The 22,004-nt window shown below is 38.8% G+C and overlaps 1 protein-coding gene across 7 annotated transcripts in view; it reads right to left on the bottom strand.

The window, feature by feature from the left end:
* The window catches only part of HELZ (helicase with zinc finger), a 162,970-nt gene that overhangs the window by 114,774 nt on the left and 26,192 nt on the right, over positions 1–22,004 (bottom strand). For 6 of the 7 annotated variants that reach the window (XM_047831645.1, XM_047831648.1, XM_047831646.1 and 3 more), the window contains 6 exons: positions 12,642–12,766; positions 9,972–10,028; positions 4,885–4,936; positions 3,447–3,522; positions 1,191–1,389; positions 643–750 (listed from right to left, as the gene is read on the bottom strand). In XM_047831645.1, coding sequence (XP_047687601.1) covers positions 643–750; positions 1,191–1,389; positions 3,447–3,522; positions 4,885–4,936; positions 9,972–10,028; positions 12,642–12,766 — 617 coding nt within the window. Of the gene's footprint in view, positions 1–642; positions 751–1,190; positions 1,390–3,446; positions 3,523–4,884; positions 4,937–9,971; positions 10,029–12,641; positions 12,767–22,004 lie in introns of those variants that run through there. The other variant, XM_047831651.1, reaches the window with a different exon arrangement.

The following is a 22,004-nucleotide window of genomic DNA, read 5'->3' as shown; positions in this document are numbered from 1 at the left end:
ACAGGAGGGCAGTTACCTCTGAAGGCAACGGATTGGGTTCAAGGCCGAAGCTAAATGTTCCCAGATTTTTCATCCCAAGATGCGGATGCTACAGTAAAAGAAATGCCACCAAAAAGCACACAAAACTTTTCCACTGCACATATTCACAGAAAAGTTTGACTTTGCTTTATTCTAAAACTTTGAGTACTATATTCAAGATGGAAAGCACTGCAGAAAACGTCTCATATTAAAAACCCATTATTACAGAATCCATGATTTCATCAAATCAATTATACAAACAAGTTGCTACTGTTTAAATATCTTAGAACTGCCAGATTAAACAATTCGATTTTTAAATAGTTAATTCTGAGCCACGAACCCCATCCTATGTTCCGACTTTGGAAGACGATGTATCAAAAACCTCTTGATCAAATTAATAAATTAGCAAGCATCTAAATATCTACAAAGACCTTTATCTCAAAATCTAAAAAAATTACACCTTTAAGGGAATACAGAAATACACTTTAGCACAATACATAACCTACTTAAGAATGTATTTAGATGAAAACATTTTCAATGGTCTCACACAGGGATTTAAAGGTCAGGGAAGCTTTAAGAACATCGAAAAAAAATTACATTCTTCAATTAACACAAAATTCATACCTTACAAGTAAGAGCAAAGGTCCATGTCTGGTGAGACTTTTTGGTGTTGACAGTAACCGACAGATCAGGATTATGCTCAACTTTCACTCCCTCTATACATTCGCTAAGCTGAAAATAGACAACAATTGGTGTTACGTTTTTATTCCTAAAAGCACAAACAAAACTTTTGGCATGGTAAATAAATAAATATCAACGGTGAAGATGTGGATGGAACTGTTGACAAAGCAAGACATTTTACACATTAATTTTATAAGAACAAGATATAATAAAGCTTAGACAAGACATAAAAAAATTAAGGACAACAAAATGACAGTAAACGCTCCCTGAACGAAGGTTCATACAATACCTGCAAATCTCCAAACAAATGCCTTGGCTCTGCTCTTTATTTTAGCAAGAGTCTGATTTTGCTACAAAAACACTTCATCAAGAATCGAGTTCTTCATATAGAAGATAAGGAAATAAACCAAAATATAGCACAAAATAAAGTCAAGACTCAAACAAAGTCATTGTTTCAAACAAAACAAAACAATACAGTTTATTTTCCTCACCACTTTCTCAGGAGATAATGAATTCATCCACTTTTCTATCAAGGTCTCCATGTAACTGCCTGAGAGCTGTTTATTCTCGTTTTGCTGTTTCAATTTTATCAGCCGCGAGGCGTATCGTTTCTGCCATTCTGCTAGTTCTTCCTGGGAGTGCGCTGAAGTACACTGGGCACCGTACCTACAGATGCCTTGTTCTAAAAATCTAAGTAAAATAGGAAAGACTGTTTCATCATACACTTTGTTGGACCATTTAGAATACAAACTTCCATCATTTGCCCTTCGACTCTTCAATAACAAAAACAAAACTTTATCTCCTGAAAGGCCATATTTATCACACTGACTTGCATGGAGGAGGGAGAAGAGGGTTCACGAACATTTACAACAGTTAATCGCTACGGCAACTTCCCAGACTCAGTGATCCCTGTTTTGGCATAAGGGGGTGCTAAAGCGAAACATAATCAGTCATAACCACCCCACACCCACAAAACCAACATCGAAACGGCAGTTTCCTTCATGATGTAACAACTCTATTTAGACAATTCTTCTTAGAGCAGAATTTTCCTAAAGCAACACTGACATCAAGTGGATCGGTGCATCAAACACAGGAATGCCCTACTTCCCAAAATGATATTCTCCTCAAGAAAAATGCTCCACATACTAAGAATTTCATTCGGAAAAAAATGTTAATGTATCATTAAAGTATAACCTTAAGGGTTCTATTCCTCACCTTCGAACGTTAAGCCTTTACCCTTTTCTCTATGACCATTAACCTATATTTCATTGAAAATACTGGACTCTATTCATTTGCCTCAAGTTTTGAATAAATTAAGAATAAAAGTTTTATATTAGAATCACAATTAATTCAATAGATTAAATTCTTCAACGATAAATTCATAAACGTTCACTTTAAAGGACAAGAGTTAATGGTTTCCCAGTGTTTATGACTCTGAAAATTCAACTGACAATAATTCGGTGGTCAAAACACATAAAAAGGCAAAACTCTGATTATTAGTATTTTTTTAAAGTTTTAAATATCGTGCAAAATTCGGGGCCTAGCCAATTTTTAAACCATTGAAACGTCAAAAAATTTAAAAAAGATCTTCTGAGAGAAAAAATGAAAATTAAACTATAAAGAGCAAAGTAGAGATGAGAGGTGTTATATTATGGATAACTCTTCAACTGAAAAAAATACAGGCCATAAGAAATACAAAATGAACCACAGCACAATGTAAATTATCAAACGGTTCACCCTATTTGAAAAGATGACTGTATTTAAAGCTTTTCTTGATGATACATCAAGTTCTTGAACTTAAATTATACTATTAAGTTCTTACGTTTTTTAAGATACATTTAAAATCATGCATTTGTTTCTCTTAAGTAGATCTTAATAAGCCAAATATTTGTCTTTCTATTGCTTTGTTTTAAATTATTTCTTTAAATATATTAGAGGCTGATAGTCTCTCCTAGCCTTAAATTTTCTCCCATTTCCTCTGCATACGACTGTGTTTTTCCTCTCCTACGACAGGATGCCACCAGGATTTCTGCAATTTACTACTTCGTTTCTTTATTTCTACATAAAATCATATCTGATATCTTAACTATTCAATCATCAAAACTACATATCTAGTTTTCTTCATTACCAAAAACAATCTATAGTAATGAGACTATTTCTAAAATATCACTAGTTACTAGTTCTTACAAAAAGAACCTTTCGAAACGTGACTGCAATAATTCTGTCCAGCTTAATAACTATTTTGAAAGGTTAGCCCTTCAAATAGAAATTACTCATAAATTATATAGAAGGATAACATGGATATTTTTTAGAAAAGTTATTAAAATAATTTAAAATTTGTTCATCTACTTTATGCTCTGCTTCAGTTTGTATCATTTCAATTTCAATCACCAAAAGTTAGGTAAATTTCACATAAATAAGAGACCAGAATTAAATTCAGTCCTAATAATTCAACTGGTTTTATAAAAGATTTCTACACAAAGTCTTAACAATCCCCATTTAGATCATTGTTGTTTGTAATTAATAGAAGGCTCATTGGTCTGGCTTTGACTTTTCTTATTTAATGATAATGACCATTATGGCTTCTGTTTCCAGTTGAAAATAAACCACTTAACTCAATCATTATACTTCTTCCTTCACATATTATCTTCTTTAGATTGGAATTACTACTTTTCAGAAAGTGAAGGAAAATTATCTATCCTTTGAATAAAGACATGTCATTGGTTTAAAAAAAAAATTCACGTTACCTTTTACACAAAGTATATTCCTCGCTGCTTGTGATTCCCCTAGGTGGTGGGCGGAAATGCCAACCATTACAAGATCCTAGAGAGTAATCAGGATATAGTCGTATCATTTGAGGCTTGCTAATAATTCTGATATTTTAATGTGTAAGAAATACTATAAACCCTCCACACACATCATCCCAGATGATGTAAAAAGGACATGACATACTTGCCTCTACCAATCAAATGAGTGAAATTCAATTAACCACATGAAACTTCAAATCACTGAAGTAGTTACCCAACAGCGAAATCAAGTCGATGACCCTGACTCTCTCCTAGCAACTGGTGGACATGTTTCCAACGCAGTCTCTTCCCTAACAACTGACAGGGGAAAGGTTGGCATGCTTGTCATTTCTTAAGTCATTTCTTAAGATGCATCTCTATCAGGAATTATTTCAGGAATGAGAAAATTACTGCATCCTGGAAGGAAATTTTTAGAGCAAATTCAATACTGCATACTGGGTAAAAAGTTACCCATTATCACCCATGCTCCTTAGGGTTTGTCTGACACATGTAATCATATAAAGTAAGCCTTTTTTACAAGCGAAATCAAGTTCAAAAAGTTGAATTCTGAGGTAGGAGCTAAAAAATAACATTTGTTTACTTCTGAAGACAATGAGGTTTGATTCGTTTGGGTAAAAGATTCCAAATAAGCCAAGGAAATAAGGCTTAAGAGAGAAAAGGCTAGAGCAGTAGAGGTTGAGCAGCAGCAAAATTTGAAGGACCTTACAGCCATTTTCTATTCCCTCACAAATCACTGTGCCCACACGCCAACAACAGCAACAACAAAGATATTCAGCCAGGCTGAGTTTAAAGCTGCGTTTCATCCCTTTCCAGCTGTGTGACTGGGAAAATCACTGAACTTTAGTAAACACCAGTCTCATCACCTCTCAAAATGATGGGAGAAGCCAAAACATGTTTTTGTGAAAGCCACCGAGTACGTAGTACCCAGCAAGCGCTCGATGAATGTTGGTCCCCTTCCCCTTCTGTGGGGCAAGAGAAGAGCAGGTCATGGATTTTAACTGTGGCTGGAACAACTCAGCATACCGATCGGGACTTCCAAAAAGTAAGAACTGGACTGGCCTGGGACAGAGAGAGAGAGAAGGCTTCCCTCTAGCGCAGAATGTAGCAACTCGGCATTGCTAACGATGAGGTTTACGTTTGGAGCTACGTGGAGGCAAGAAAAGATACCTCCTGCCTCTATTACTCCACGCCGCTACAGAAAGGGGCCAGTAAAACAACTGCTTCATCCGCACCTACTTCTTAGAATTAAATTTTTATATCCTCTCCTGACACCTCCACTTACATGTACCATAACTCCGTAAATGTCCTCCCAGTAATCAATAAAAAAGTAATGCCTGGAATTACAGCTAGCAGAAGTAACACAGAATTTGGTACTTACCCCCTTCCAGGCCTTCCACGTGATATCCAGACAGGACGTTACTAGTTGCTGTCTGAAATTTTTCAAACGAAAATGTTCTTATAATAAGAAATACCCAACTGAGTTGTATTAAACTTGGACATTTTCAACATTTCTCAAAAAGGCTGAGTTTGAATACTTAGAAATGTTAATGTTAATAAACAATATCTTGTGCTTCCATCTCTGCTCTACATTAAACTACGTTTAAATATGGAAAAGAAGTACTTATGTGGCCCTCATCAAGGAAACTGGTAAGAGATTCCCTATACAAAAATTACCTGGTAGCAAAACAAAAAAGTGTACGTCCCCAGTTCTGAACCCAAAGGAGGAGCACCCCCATCCCACTTATTCATTTCACTCTCCTCTTGCTAACACCCAGAGAAAGACTAGCTAGCGAGGGGCCCTTTCTCCTGCATGGGGTACAGTGCCACCACTCTGGGGCCTGGGGCACATCCTGCCAAGTCCCCCTCACTCCAGGATGAGCCTTCCTCCCATGATGGAGCTGAGGACCCATCACGCTGATTTCCTGGATTTCCTGACTCCCTTGGTGCACGTAACTCCCCAGTCTGCTCCTCTGGCTCTAATTTGCCTCTAAATTCTACACCCCCCATTTCAAGTTAAATGCCAGCCATAGCACATTTTCTTATTTTTCTTAACTATTCGACAGCATTTTATGTGCTGGATCATTCTGTCAGCCACATACAGACCCACTGCCAACAGCCTACAAGTGCCTTTCTGCATTCCCACACCTCACAGAGGACTGGGAACATCATGGGTGCCCAGTAAGCACGGGATGGAGGAGATGGGGGGATGCACAGATGATCATCCAAGCACTTTAAACAAATATATCCAAACCAAATGCATCATCTTTATCCCAAATCTCATCCTCCTTCAGTTGCTCCTCAAGTTAATGGATCCACATCCACAAAGAAAGCAAGGCTCAAATTCCAAAAGCCGTCTTGGACTGCCTTCTGTCCCACTGAGTAGTCTCCAAATCTTGACCAACTAGGTCTAGAACGACTGTCCTACGTGTCTCCTACTCTACTCCCACTGCCACTGTCCTGGTTAAGGCCCTCATCTGCCCCTGAACCAAATGACCACCAATCTTACCCTGTACCAAATCACCTCTGGGTCTTTACCCAACACCCCCATCCTTTAATCTCAGCCCCCATATTCCTGCCTTCCTGGTCTCCCCGCAGACTGCTCATCTCGTTTTCCTGCTTGCACTTCCGCTCCAGCACTTCCTGACCACAGGCAGCCCGCCCTGCAGGTACATTAGCTACGTGCATCTCGGACTGGCCCCAACAGATTGCTTTCCATAGCTATCTCAGCTTTCCAAAACCCAGAAAACCTTGAACAGCACAGGTGCTCAGTAAATGTTGAGCTGAATCAGAGGACATGGTATCCCAAGATGAAATCTGGAATGTTTTGTACCATACAAAGAATGTCGTCTAAATGCTAATTAGATATAACCAAAACGGTATCACTATAGCCTATATGTCGTTAATTAAATTGGACCTTTTAGGTTGGACTGGAACTAAGTCACTATGATACTGTTTCTACAGGAAGGTAGAAACTTGATTCTCAAACAACTTACTAAAAAGTTTTTAAAGACAACCCATTCTTTTTGCAAAATGAGGTCTGAATATCAGAATATATAAGCTAAATTGGAAGTAATTGTTCACATTGTAAAGATTCTATGCTCACAAAGAAGATACATTAAAAGATCTCTTTACATTCTACAAGCCAGATCTAAGTGCCATAATCCCACACTAGCTTTTAATATGATTTCATCTACATCAAATTTACAAATATAAAACCTAAAAATTCACTTCAATCATAAATTTAAAATACCTCCTCTAAAATATTTATTAAAATAAAATTTACCAGATATGCAAGGAAAAAAACGGCAATAAAATGTTTTAGTCCTATAATAAAGCTGAAAGCATTTCTAAATGTTAGAAGGGAAAAATACATGGTGTGTTTCACAAGTCAGCACCTGCCATGATGTGCAAATGAGCGGGCGCGTCTGTGCTGACACCCCAGCTCTCAGGCTGGCAGGGTCTAGCGAAAGACACATCTGCTGGCACAGAAGCTCAGCCTGGGCTGCGTATCTGGCCACCAAAGCTCTCAGGTTCCAACGTGTTGTGTTTGGGTTGGGTTTTTTTACTTGTTTTTCCTTTTATTATTTTAGACAGAAAGAGCATGAGAGCAAGGGAGAGGGGCAAATGGGGAGAGACCGAGAGAGAGAGAGAGAGAGAGAGAGAGAGAGAGAGAGAAAGAGGGAGAGAGTGAGAGAGAATCCCACACAGGCTCCACTCTCTGCACAGAGCCCAAAGCGGGGCTCAATCCCACAACCCCTTGAGCCAAAATCACGAGTTGGATGCCCAACAGCCTGAGCCACTCAGGTGCCCCGGGTTGTTTGGTTTTTTTCTGAACACCTTTTTATTTGCTCAGACCCAAAGCGAAGGCCAATGTCAATTAGCTTATGATCTGCACGCAGTTTGTACTGGCACCTTCAGGGAAAGCAGACAAATTTCATATTGCTACAACTTCTATAAATTTACAATCAAATCTATTGATTTTTGACATTTTAAATCTTACTAGAAACATACTCTTTTTGTTCCCATTAGTCAGCCTTGAGCTCCATGCCTTTATCCTCATCCACTAGCACTTCAAGTTCAATACCAGCTAAGCCCAATCTTTAAATAACAAATTGTTTCTATTTTTAAATATGTCATGCACAATCATAAATAAGGGTCCTTTGTTTGTTAGCTTTTCTTAGATGGATTTTTTTTTAATAATATCAGTTCATTAGTCAAAAAGAATACTACTTTGGTTACCTAGGAAAGTTGATTAGAAACAACATTTAGGTCACTTCTTTCAAAAGTACAGTCGCAAAACAAGACCCAAAGTGATGTTTGTGGCCTTACATGTGACAGGATTATAAATATTAAAAATAAAAATTCATATATATATAAATACATAACATATATATCTCTGTGCGTGATTATCAGGTATAAAGCTAGTAATTCAATTAAGGCAATAAAAAACAAGAAAGCCAAAACTTAATAAAATGATTAAAGTCATCTTATTTTACATTCTCATGTTAAAAGTCTAAAACACTTTAACTGTCTTCCTTTAAGCCTTAGAAATTCACAAGGCTACATATACACGAGAAAGGAAATGGCTTTCAAGTTAATCAGAGGTTACTGATTCTCAGTTAATTCACAATAAGACAAAGAAAATAACATTTTCTTTAAAGCCTATCTGTAGCAAAACAAATAGTATCTTTATTCAGCTTATGCGAATCATGACGGTCTTCTCTGCTTATTTGTTGGTATGTGTGACATGTTACTAGATTTGGAACAGGAAAGTAATCTACAGGAGGTCAAGGTTTACACCTGCGCTTCTGCTCATCTTCCGACTGTCTGGAGCACCCTCCGTCTCAATCTCCATGACACTGGCACCTTCTTAATCCTCAATTCCTTGCTCAGCTGTCTCGGCCTCAGACCACCCAATCCAGTTATTTTTCCATCACAAAAGGCTTATTTCTTTCCCTCATACCACTTTCCTCAATGTGAATTATACCTATAGCTGTTTAATTAACTTATTTGATCTCTGTCTCCTACCCTAGACTTTAACCTCCCAGACCACAGGTGTCTGTATTCCTAGCACCAAGCACAGGACCTCACACATAGTACATGCCAATTTTTTTGAATAAATAAGCCAATCAATCACTTTACATGGCTTCCATTTAAGATAAAAGCTGACAAAAATGGCTGGTTTTAAAATGAGACATCTAAGGGGAGCCAGGGTGGCTCAGTCAATTGAGCATCCGACTTCAGCTCAGGTCATGATCTCATGGTTTGTGAGTTCGAGCCTAGCATTGAGCTCACTGCTGTCAGCACAGAGCCTGATTGGAATTTTCTGTCTCCCTCTCTCTCTGACCATCCCCTGTTTGTTTTTAAATAAACATTTTTAAAATAATGATAAATATGGGGCGCCTGGGTGGCTAAGTCGGTTAAGCGGCCGACTTCGGCTCAGGTCACAATCTCACGGTCCATGAATTCGAGCCCCGCGTCGGGCTCTGTGCTGATGGCTCAGAGCCTGGAGCCTGTTCCGGATTCTGTGTCTCCCTCTCTCTGACCCTCCCCCGTTCATGCTTTGTCTCTCGCTGTCTCAAAAATAAATAAACGTTAAAAAAAAAAAAATTTTTTTTTAAATAATGATAAATAAAATGAGACATCTAAATAAAAATACTTTTATGTGTCTATATGAGGAAGAGAAATTTGAGACTTACAAAGCTATAGGCCTAATACATACCCCTGCTGTCCCCTGGCCTTCCACATGCCCTTCAAGTGCTTCATCAGAGCACATTTTTGTTCACCATTTACCCTGATACACATTATTTCCATCTCCTAACCTCCATTCCCCCAAAACAGTCCTTAAATCACACACTTCTTAAGTTGGTTAAAAAAAAAGGGGGGGGGGGTGCTTGAGGGGCGCCTGGGTACCTCAGTTGGTAAAGTGTCCAATGCTTGGCTTCACCTCAGGTCATGATCTTGAGGTTCACAAGTTCGACCCCTGCATCAATCTCTGCACTGGCAGCATGGAGCCTGCTTGGGATTCTCTCTCTCTCTCTCTCTCTCTGCCCCTCCCCTACTCCCTCTCTCTCCCTCAAAATAAATGAACTTAAAAAAAAAAAAGGAAACTTATAAAAAAAAAAAAAAAGAAAAAAAAGGCTTGACATTTTTAATGACAGTGTTTTCTTAACAGCCAGACATATTTAAGCGCTAAAATTTCCCAACCATCCTTCCATTTGTTGGCCACAGACTACTAACAAGAATTAGGAATGGAAGACCCGAGGTTCAGAGGAAACATGAGAAGCAGCAGGGTTCCTGGGATGTGACCAAGCTGGGCTACAGAAGAAGGCCAAGGGGATCCACTACCCCACCTGTAGCCTTGTTCTTGGCCGATGCCCAAAGATTTTCCAATGTTAATACAGAACACTTACTAGCCAGATTGAGTTAAACTCTTTTCAAAGAAATCCACTGAAATAGTCTTACCTCTGTTTCTGTGAGAAGTGTTTTCAGTCTTGTCAAATCTTTTGTTACCATCCCATTCTGAAAAAGATGAATGAAAAAGGCAAATCCTAGTTAGTATATTAGTTCTTTGCTCTGAGGGCGTAAGTCAATTCCTCCGCTGTTTCTAAGGTTTATCTGTAAAAAGACAACATTATCCTCATCTGCCAACCCACTACCATTAGTTATAATAAAGCTAACCAGCTACAAGGAAGGTTAAAAAAAGTTAACAGGACAAAATATACAGTGTGGCTAATAAAACACTGTATTCACCTTGTATGAGTTTAAAATCAATTCAATAAAGTATTCATAATGGGCATCACCAGAAAGCAAGATTCCATGAGCAAAGAGAAAAATAACCTAAACTTTTTTTGAGCTTTTTACCCCCTAAAACTAATGGACTTGTATTTAAAAAATGGTGAACTCGATCAGTTACCCGTGACTCAGATTCACATAAAATGACCACAGCACTTTAAAAATAGTTCATTAATAAAGCAGTTGAAGAAAAACAGGCAAAATATTCACTCTTCTGAAGTTCAAATTTCACTTAGATACAAAAGCAAATACTTCTACCCACAGGTTAAACTGTGTAATATGCTAAACTTATACAGAAAACTTCCTTAAGGATAGAATTACCTTAGATGAACATAAGGGAAGGGAAGAAAAAAGAATATAAAAACAAGAAGGGGGACAAAACATAAGAGACTCTTAAATACAGAAAACAAGCAGAGGGTTACCGGAGGGGTTGTGGGAGGGGGGATGGGCTAAATGGGTCGGGGGCATTAAGGAAACTACTCCTGAAACCACTGTTGCACTATATGCTAACTAACTTGGATGTAAATTAAAAAGTAAATAAATAAAAACTAAATAAAAAATGTTTTTAAAAGGATAGAATTACCTTAATAATAAGAGATATATTCTTTATCATCTATTTAGAACTAAATACCTACACAATTTTGCTGGATTAGTAATACAGTTTAGCTTTATATCCACTTGTAAATTTGGTGAAATCAAAAACCAATGTTAAACCAATTAAACAATTCACTGCACAGTAATCCCTCAGAAAAAAACTCTATTACCTCCTGAGATGGGTCATTACATTATACTCAGCAGTATACCAACTACTTTCCTAATTTCTTTTTTTTCCCAGCCAAATATATTTATTTGCAGTGAAAACACAACTTTGCTCCAGGTTTTCACAATATATATCGATTCAGATGACTAAATGAGGTACAGAGAATTCATGCTGACTTTCACTGTTTTGCACTGATTTCTCAGAAATATCCACAAATTTTATAACAGTAACCAACTGATGAAAAAAAGTTTTAAAATATTTCTTCCAATTTCTATACATTGGGAGCTCTAAAGTTCCAAAATGCTGTCTTTCAATTATCTCAACCAAAACCAAACAAAAACTCTAGAAAATGCTACATAAAAAATTTATCCTGAGTGGCTGGGTGGCTCCATTTGTTAAGCATCAGACTCTTGATTTTGGCTCAGGTCATGATCTCACCATCTGTGAGATCAAGCCCCGTGTCAGGCTTTGTGCTGATAGCATGGAGCCTGCTTGGGATTATATGTGTCTCCCTCTCTCTCTGCCCCTCCCCTGCTCATGTGTGAGCTCTTTCTTTCAAAATAAACTTAAAAATAAAATTTATCCCAAAGTCTGAATAGAATTAGATCATTCCATCAGAATGGTCAGAGTGGAATATTAACTTACACACATGAACATCTTCAGAAATAGAATTATTACTTTAGATAAATTTAAACATTTTATAAAACAAATGACTGGATTTAAGAACCCTGTATAATCACAAGTTGACAGAAGCATTTTAAAACCCCAAAATAAGGGGTGAGCCTGGCTGACTCAATCCATACAGCACATGACTCTTGATCTCACAGTTCAAGCCCCACATTGAGCCTAGGGCTTACTTAAAAAATGAAATGAAATGGAATGGAATGGAATGGAATGGAATGGAATGGAATGGAATGGAATGGAATGGAATGAAATGAATCGAATCATCCCCCAAATATTCCCAGGTTTTATTAAATTACATCTCTAAAGAAAATCATCTGGGGGTGCCTAGCTGGCTTGCTCAGTGCAGCAGGTGACTTTTGATCTTGGGGTTATGAGTTGGAGCCCAATACTGGATACAGAAATTATTTAAAAATAAAAAAAATCTGGGGCGCCTGGGTGGCTCAGTTGGTTAAGCATCTGACTTCAGCTCAAGTCATGATCTCATGGTTCATGAGTTCGAGCCCTATATTGGGCTCTGTGCTCTGTGCTCAGAGCCTGGAGCCTACTTAGGATTCTATGTCTCCCCTTCTCTCTGCCTTCCCCTGCTCACGCTCTCTCTCTCTCAAAAATAAACATTAAAAAACAATAACTATCTTAAAAAAAAATAAATCTTTAAAGAAAATCATTATCTTATAGTTCCACAGTTTTAAAAAGTACCTGCAATTCTTATATATAGTATCACAAATTACTACAAGAATACAATGATTAAGCATCAGTTTGTTGAACAGAAACTTTGATTTCCAATAGGAGGAAGTAAGAGGAAAGCACAGACTGAACTGCTTCTTCCCACCACACGCCTTAGGAGTTAAATAAATGGATCCGTTTCGGACATTCAGGATCGGAGCTCATCAACGTACCAGGGACTCTCCTGTCAGCGACTTGGCAAGAATGTTGGATACAGGCTGGAGCTTTCCTTTCAGCTGCATGCAGCAAAGCACTGCCTGGAAGGCACCATCTCCAGTGGCCAGGCCTTCCCCCAGCACTGTCAGGAAGAAATAGCCAGCATTAACCACATAACATTCGATACATACATTTTCCTGATTATAATGTTAGCACACTATCACAAGGATGACTACTTCTATGCTAAAAGAACAACTTCAAGGGGCGCCTGGGTGGCTCAGTCAGTTAAGCGTCCAACTCTTGATTTCAGCTCAGGTCATGATCTTGTGCTCGTGGGTTTGAGCCCCACGTTGGGCTTCGTGCTGAGAGCTCAGGGTCTGCTTGGGATTCTCTCTCTCCTTTTCTCTCTGCCCCTTGCCTGCTCTCTTTCAAAATAAACAAAAACTTAAAAAAAAAAAAAAAATTCAAGTACTAGAGGAAAGCAGTGATGTTTCTGTTCTGTCCAAGACATGCATAAAGAGAAGAACAGAGGGACCTGGGTGGCTCAGTCGGTTAGGCATCCAACTCCTGATTTTGGTTCAAGTCATGATCTCACAGTTCATGGGATCAAGGCCCATGTCAGGCTCAGAGCTGAGAGCATGGAGCCTGCTTGGGATTCTCTCTCCCTCTCTCTCTCTGCCCCTCCTCTGCTCGTGTGCCCTATCTCTCTAAAAATAAATAAATAATTTTCTTAAAAAAAATTAATTAATGAAAGAACATAAGACAGTCCACATATCTAACTCACTCCAGCCTACAATCAGTAGGATCACACCAAGAATCACAGGCAGAATTAACCTCAAAGCTCTCTCTAGAGTGAAAAATACCATTCAACCTATGACAGCTGGGTAAATGAGGGATATTAAATGGTAGAAACATTCTCTGAATAAAATTTCCACATTTTCCACAGTGACACTTAAAATGCATTAAGAACAGAAACTACAAAACTCAACAGGTGGTATTCCTAAGCAGGTAAGAATTCGCTTTCATCAAAACCAGCAAGATTAACTAAGAACCCAAATGTCACATGGCCATAGCAAATGCTAATCAAATTGCTTGCAAGTGTTTGCAGATTTAATACAATCACAAGAGCACATATTTAGAACAATACAGAATATACTCATTTTTATGCCACGTCATTTGAGATGATTTCTCACAGCAACTGTAATGGCTCAACTAGTAAAACAATCTGTATCTTTCTCTTCACTGCTAAGTCCAAGACTCTATTTTTAGTTTGTACACACTTTAGCTTCCTTTGCAAGAAAATAATTTGCTGGAATAAAATATTTTGGAAACTGCATTTTTTTCTAATTATTTCCAAGGAAATGTTTAAGTATCAGTATAATATACTACATATTTAAAGTCTATCAGGTCTGCTCATAATGTATTTATTTTGGTTGTACTGAACATATCTTTTCGTTATATTGTTCAATTTTTCCATTATGACAAATAACATTATAACAACACTAATAAAACTCTACATAAAAATTCCCCACAGGTCCATCACTCAACTAAACAGACTGTGTTCACTTACTTACGTTCTCTTCCAATTTTTATCAATATTTACATAATTTTTTACATGATTATAACTGATATAAACATAACAGTCTGTATTCTGCTTTATCTCCCCTTCACATATTCAAGATCTTCCATGTTCTGAGGGTTTGTGTTTATCATATTATTGTCCATCCAGTGTTCCATCAAGTAGATTTATCAATTTATTTCACTACTCCCTGGCTCCAGAACAATTCCAATTTTTAACTATTGAAACTAACACTGCAGGGGCGCCTGGGTGGCGCAGTCGGTTAAGCGTCCGACTTCAGCTAGGTCACGATCTCGCGCTCCGTGAGTTCGAGCCCCGCGTCGGGCTCTGGGCTGATGGCTCAGAGCCTGGAGCCTGTTTCCGATTCTGTGTCTCCCTCTCTCTCTGCCCCTCCCCCGTTCATGCTCTCTCTCTCTCTCTGTCCCAAAAATAAATAAACGCTGAAGACAGACTGCCCGGATCCTACCGGGGCTCCAACATTAAAAAAAAAAAAAAAAAAAAAAAAGAAACTAACACTGCAATAAACATCCTTATGCCTATACTTTTATTAAAGCAGATTACTAAATTGAAAGTTGCAGTCTCTCTGTAGTTAAGCTTTCATTCAATTACTTTTAGTGCGGGCCAACCTGTCGTCTTGCTCCCTCCACATTACAGATCTACTCAACTGTCCCTGGGTAATTCCTGTAAGTGGTGAACTCCAACAGAGTATCGTAAAGAATATCTTGAACATCTTGTAAGATTCCCCAGTAAGTCTATGTCTCCCTCAGCTCTTACTATTCCTAAAACTATTCAATTAGGACCACTGGGAGTGAGGGAGGCAAACCACAAGACACCCTTAAATACAGAAAACAAACTGAGGGTGGACAGTGGCGGGGGGCGGGGGAAGGGAGGAATGGGCACTGAGGAGGGCACTTGTTGGGCTGAGCCCTGGGTGCTGTATGACAATTGGACAATAAATTATATTTGAAAACGAATAGGACCGTTGGCAAAGGCACTTTAGCTCTCTGGCCCTCAGTGTGATCACTTGTAAAACAGAAACGGGTAAGTTTGTTGTAAGGATCAAATAATACACTGCAAATATAATGCTCTGAAGAAAAGTCAGTCCTACTAAGGGCTGAACTATTTACCTTCGCTAAGCCTGCTTCCTCCCCTGTAAAATGGAGGTGACGGGAGCTACCTAATAAGGCTACAGTAAAGATGAACTGTGTTAATTATGTCAAGTAGGAGACTAGCAGTCTCCTCGTAAGAGTCCCCTAGATGTTACCCTCCCCTTGTAAAAATTATAAAGCAGTACTGAGTGCTGCTAAGGAAATATCGTAGTTCCTTTCCAGTAATTGGGTCCTAAGAAACTAGTTGTCAAAAGCTGAAGAATGTTTCAGGAAAACGAAAAATCTGTAAGAATATTTCAACCTCAGGTGATTATGTCATGTTTAAAAAATATTAAATCACATGATATTTTACAAAGCCTTTTATAGATATTTAATTTCATACAAGGTATTTGCTGAATTTTACTGTGCAAAAGCTCTTGCATTGCACTCATGTTTGAAGGCCTCAATATTTATCAAAATTACGTTTCCTTTTTTTCTTTCTCTCCCTTTTTTAGACAAGAATCAGTACTGATGTACTTTTTTCTAACCGTTGCCCTAAAATGCAATGCAGTTTGTCTTGCAGGATCCCACATAAAGAACTGTCGCAAAAAAACAGTCAACAATTATACATAAAAAACTCTCCTGCTTTTGTATCATATAACGAGATTAAACTGCAATATGCCAACCTGGTCCCTTATTATCTGTAATATCTTGAAAAGGCTTGAAAGAAAACAAAATACAGCCTCATGTATTATTAAACTTGCCTTAGCTATAATAATTGAACTTGCCAAAAGAGAGAACATTAAGAATGTAATCTAGGGGCACCTGGGTGGCTCAGTCAGTTGCATGTCCACATTCAGCTCAGGTCATGATCTCACAGTTCGTAAATTTGAGCCCCACATCAGGCTCATTGCTGTCACCCGCTTCGGATCCTCTGTCCCCCTCTCTTTCTGCCCCTCCCCCGCTTGCGCTTTCTCTCTCAAAAATACATAAAAATTTCTTAAGTAAAATTCATTTTTAAAAAGTGTAATCGGGACGCCTGGGTGGTTCAGTCAGTTGAGTGTCCGACTCTTGATCTCAGCTCAGGTCATGATCTTGTGGTCCGTGGGTTCGAGCCCCGCATTAGGCTCTTTGCTGACAGTGCAGATCCTGCTTGAGATTCTGTCTCTCCTTCTCTCTGCCCCTCCCCTGCCTGTGCTCGCTCTCTCTCAAAATAAATAAATAAACTAAGAAAAGATTAAAAAAAAAAAGTGTAATCTAATCTTGAGCAATTGTAAATATGTTACAACGCCTTGCAGAAAAATTCTCTTCCCACCAACTATCTGTAAGATTTTACTGTAAGCACACAACTGTTCCCAAACTGGACCACTCCTTCCTGTCTACTGAGTTACCAAGGAGGAGACCTGAAAGTCTTACCTCTGCTGCTATACTCAGGTCTCTACCCCCTTCTCTATCTTTAGTTTCTGTAATATGTATTACTTGAAATATTTTAGACCAGAAACTAATATTAAAGGAACAGTCATTCAACTGTTTCCACAAAATAGCCTCTGGCTGTCAAAAGGAGACAATCAACAATTAAAATGTAATTCCCCTTCTTTAAATTACATACAGAGAGAAAGGTGATTTAAAATAAGCCTTAAGTACAGTAAGTGGTATGATTCTGTATGTTTTCAGTCACATCACCATATCAGGGTGTTTCATCAAGTCCTTAGTTATTTTTAAAATCTTTGGGTGGCTGGGTCAGTTGTCAGTTGAGTGTCCGTCCGACTTTGGCTCAGGTCATGATCTCAGGGTTCGTGAGTTCAAGCCCCGCAGTGACCTCGCGACTGTCAGCACAGAGCCCACTTTGGATCCTCTGTCTCCTCTCTGCCCCTCCCTGCTCACACTCTCTCTTTCAAAAATAAACATTAACTAATTAAATCTGTTACTGAAATGCTAGGCCTAATCAAGGTATTTTTCTAAAATGTTCAAGGTATACCAAAGGAGGCAAGAATATACAATGGGGAAAACAGAGTCTCTTCAGTAAATGGTGTTGGGAAAACTGGACAGCTACATGCAAAAGAATGAAACTGGACCACTGTCTTATACCACACACAAAAACAAACTCAAAAGGGATTAAATACCTAAAAGAAGTGAAACCATGAAACTGTTGGAAGAAAACACAGGCAGTAATCTCTTTGACATCGGCCTCAGCAACATTTTTCTAGGTCTGTCTCTTCAGGCGAGGGAAACAAAAGCAAAAGTAAACTATTGGGACCACACCAAAATAAAAAGCTTTTGCACCGCAAAGGAAATCATCAATAAAAAGAAAAGGCAGGGCACCTGGGTGCCTCAGTCAGTTAAGCACCCCACTCTTGATTTCGGATCAGGTCACGATTTCACGGTTCGTGAGATCAAGCCTTACATCAGGCTCTGCGCTGACAGCACAAAGCCTGCTTGGGATTCTCTCTCCCACTCCGTCCTTCCCTCGCCAGGTTGGATGTGCTCACACTCTCCCTCAAAATAAGTCAACTTAAAAAAAAAAAAATTATGATTCTAATTTAGTTCTTGGCTTGGAGATAAATCAGCCATAAAAAATATTTTGGGGACAACCAAGTAAATTTGATTAGAGAGCGGGTTTTAGGTAATATTAGGGAATTACTGTCAATTTTTTAAAATTTATTTATTTTGAGAGAGACAAAGACAACATGAGGGGAAGGGCAGAGAGAGAGAGGGAGAGAGAGAATCCCAAACAGGCTCTGCACTGCCAGCACAGAGCCCAAAGCGAGGCTCAGCCTCACAAAACCACAGGGAATTACTGCCCATTTTATTTGTTAATAGTAACATTATGGTTATGCATTTATGGCCTTATTTTTTAGAGATGAATACTAACTTGGCTAGGGGTAAATATCACGATGCCTAGCATTTTTTTTTTTCAACGTTTATTTATTTTTGGGACAGAGAGAGACAGAGCATGAACGGGGGAGGGGCAGAGAGAGAGGGAGACACAGAATCGGAAACAGGCTCCAGGCTCCGAGCCGTCAGCCCAGAGCCCGACGCGGGGCTCGAACTCCGGGACCGCGAGATCGTGACCTGGCTGAAGTCGGACGCTTAACCGACTGCGCCACCCAGGCGCCCCATGTTTTTATTTATTTTTGAGACAGAGAGAGACAGAGCATGAACGGGGGGAGGGTCAGAGAGAAGGAGACACAGAATCGGAAACAGGCTCCAGGCTCTGAGCCATCAGCCCAGCGCCCGACGCGGGGCTCAAACTCACGGACCGCGAGATCGTGACCTGGCTGAAGTCGGACGCTTAACCGACTGCGCCACCCAGGCGCCCCAACCTAGCATTATTTTTAAATATGTCAGAAAAAAGTGAATATGGTCAAATGTTACAATCTGAGAATATGAATGCTTATTAAACTATCTGTTCTATTTTCCTATGTATTTTAATTTCTTCATAATACAAAACAACTTTTCATGTTTTTTAATTCTATAACCAAGACTGCCTGCCTGCTTTCCTAACCCTGTCTGAGAAAGTGAAATCAGAAGGTCAGAAGCAGCAAATGGAAAGGGGGAGGAGGTAGTTACAACAGGGCACGTTGAGAGTTGCAAGGAATGCAAACTGACAGCCTCACGGTAAGGGAACAGATGTCAAAACAATATGGCTCAGTCAGTTAGGTGTCCGACTCTTATTTCAGCTCAGGTCAGGATCTCCCAGTTCATGGCATAGAGTCTCGCATGGGGCTCTACACTGTCCGCTTGGGATCCTCTGTCTCCCTCTCTCTCTCTCTCTGCCCTTCCTCTGCCCGTGCTCTCTCAAAATAGATAAATAAACTTAAAAAAAAAAAAAAAAAGATATACTGTATTACGTAATACTTACGACGGCAAACGTAAGGTTGGGGCCGCTAGGATACGAACAGTTCTCCGGCATTACAAAGTAGTGTAATAATTAACAGACTGAGGTTCTTGACTTGCTTTTTATTACTAACTCACTGCCTGACCATGGTATTTTATTTTACATAATGTTACCAAAAGTTGAAAAAGAAAAAAAAAATTCATCTAATAGCAGAACTCTACAACTAGCAACACATACATATAAACTTGGCTAATCTTCCCGAATGTCTGTTTCAAGTGAACAACTATATACACTGCTCTGGCATCTCAGCAAGCATTTTCCATGTGCTTCCGTATCACATAGATGCTAACAAGGAATGCATAGAATTTCATTAAAAGAACTCCTCCATTACTGGAAGCTAACTGATTTTTCACTTTTACACACAGCACTGCAATGAACACCATTCCACACACAATTTCTTCTTTCTTTTGGATTATTTACTTGGGATAGCATCCCAGAAATGAGATTAGTGGGTCGAAGGGTATAAGCATATTACCAAGCTGCATTCTGCTTCACACTCCACCAACACAAGAGTATATTTATTTCATTACTTTATCCTAGACATTGGTTAAACTTTTTTCCCCCAACATCATAGAGGTGTGACTGGTATATAAAAACTGCATATAATTAACGTATACAATCTGGTGAGTTTGTATATATGTATTCACGCATGTTATTATCATCACAATGCAGGTAGTAAACATATAAACATATCCATCACCTCCAAAAGATTGCTGGTTAAACACTCATTTTAGTAATTCAGTACTTGTAAAGTAGTATCTAACTTTAAAACTGCTAAATGAGGGGCGCCTGGGTGGCTCAGTCGGTTAAGCGTCCGACTTCAGCTCAGGTCATGATCTCGCAGTCCGTGAGTTCGAGCCCCGCGTCAGGCTCTGTGCTGATGGCTCAGAGCCTGGAGCCTGCTTCCGATTCTGTGTGTGTCTCTCTCTCTCTCTCTCTCTCTCTCTCTCTCTCTCTCTCTGCCCCTCCCCCATTCATGTTCTGTCTCTCTCTGTCTCAAAAATAAATAAACGTTAAAAAAAATTTTTTTTTTAAACCTGCTAAATGAAACAGAAAAATGCAACCTTTTCCATATGCTCCTTCACCAATAGCATTTACTCTCCTGTGACTTCTCACAAACCATTTAACCTTCTGGGACTTTGTACATCTCCAAGAGGAGAAGACTGTATTCCACCTCGCTAATCCTCAAGGGAGCGAAAATTAAAGAAAGAGTGTCCATTTCTTACACGTGAGGTTGGCAAAACATCAAGACTGGCAGGTTCCAGTGTCCGTGTGATTACACGGCAGGGCCATACGCATGTGCTGCTGGTGGGTGTGTGCACCTGAACTAATTCTGACAGCGTCTGTTAAAACTGTAAGTATACAATTTTAACCCAGACATCCAACTTTTAAGACTCCTTTACCCAGACATCCAACTTTTAAGACTATCCTACAGAAACTAGCAACACTAAAGAAGAATATGTTTTTATTACAGGATGGATTATAACGACAAACAAGGACACAAGAACCACCTGAACGCCTACCGATATGAGAAGTTTTGAGGAAATAGGAAAACATTTATAGTATGGAATATTAAGCAGTAATTGGAACTGGAGAAACTTAGAAAGATATCCATGACAGGTACCCAGGTGGCTCAGTCAGTCCAGTGTCCGACTCTTGATCTTGGCTCACATCATAATCTCACGGTTCATGAGTTCGAGCAACACATCAGGCTCTGCACTGACAGTACGGAGGCTGCTTGGGATCCTCTCTCCCTCTCTCTCTCTCTCTGCCCCTTCCCCGCTCGCTATGTCTCTCTCTCTCTCTCAAAATAAATAAATAAATAAATAAATAAATAAATAAATAAATACATACATACATACATACATACATACATAAATAAATAAATAAATAAAAACAGAAATTAAAAAAAAGAAAGACACCTATCTATGATCTGTTGGTATGTAAGAAAGCAATCTGCTTTGTACTGATCACATGAATCTTTTTTAATTTTTAAAGGAAAACCCCTATCTACGTATTTTAGGCATTTGTGTTTATCACTATAGAGAAAGATACCAAAGATACAGCAAGGTAATAACCATGATTTCTGCAGATGGGATAAAAAGGGGAAATGATTCCCTTCTTCATATTCCCCTATATTATCTGACTTATTGTTATTTGGCTCCCTGGTAATTTTATCTTTTGTTGTTGTTGTGGGTAATTTTAAATGTCCAGAGATAGTAAAGGTTTTGTGAAAGGGCGTTCACATTCTTCAGTGAATGGTTAAATTATGTCCAATATGCCACAGGAGTATGTCAGATAGTTTTTAAGGTTTACAACAAGAACAGTTAATACTTTTAAAAGTTTTGATACAAAGGAGTAATAAAAAAAATTAACTGTTTTTTTATTTTTTAACACCTCAGCACCCCTCCCCCAAATTCTGGATAAACGAAACATTCTATTATTCAAATCACAGCTGTGACTGAAGCAAAACTTCCCACCACACACTGTACCCCTTCTCCCACTCACTCAGAGATTCATTCCAGTGAACTGGCAGGAATCACGAAGAAAAGCATTCCTATTCTACGAGTACCCAAAGAGCAAAAATCTTTCTAGTTAATTTCTCGCCCAAAGAAAACAGAAATAAAGCACTAACGAGCATGCCAGTCAGGCTCTCTTCTCTAAGGGACATCTACTGAAGGGAAAAAAACATTCTAAGATGGACAGACAAGCCTCTCAATTTATCCAAGCTTAACATCTTAATCTATGTGTGTTACAGGTCTTAAAATTTGGCTCTTATTGACTAAAAATACTCACACAAACTTTAAAAGGACAC

The sequence above is a fragment of the Prionailurus viverrinus genome, chromosome E1, assembly GCF_022837055.1.
Source record: "Prionailurus viverrinus isolate Anna chromosome E1, UM_Priviv_1.0, whole genome shotgun sequence".
NCBI classification, from domain to species: domain Eukaryota; kingdom Metazoa; phylum Chordata; class Mammalia; order Carnivora; family Felidae; genus Prionailurus; species Prionailurus viverrinus.
This window is presented reverse-complemented; position numbering and strand designations above follow the sequence as displayed.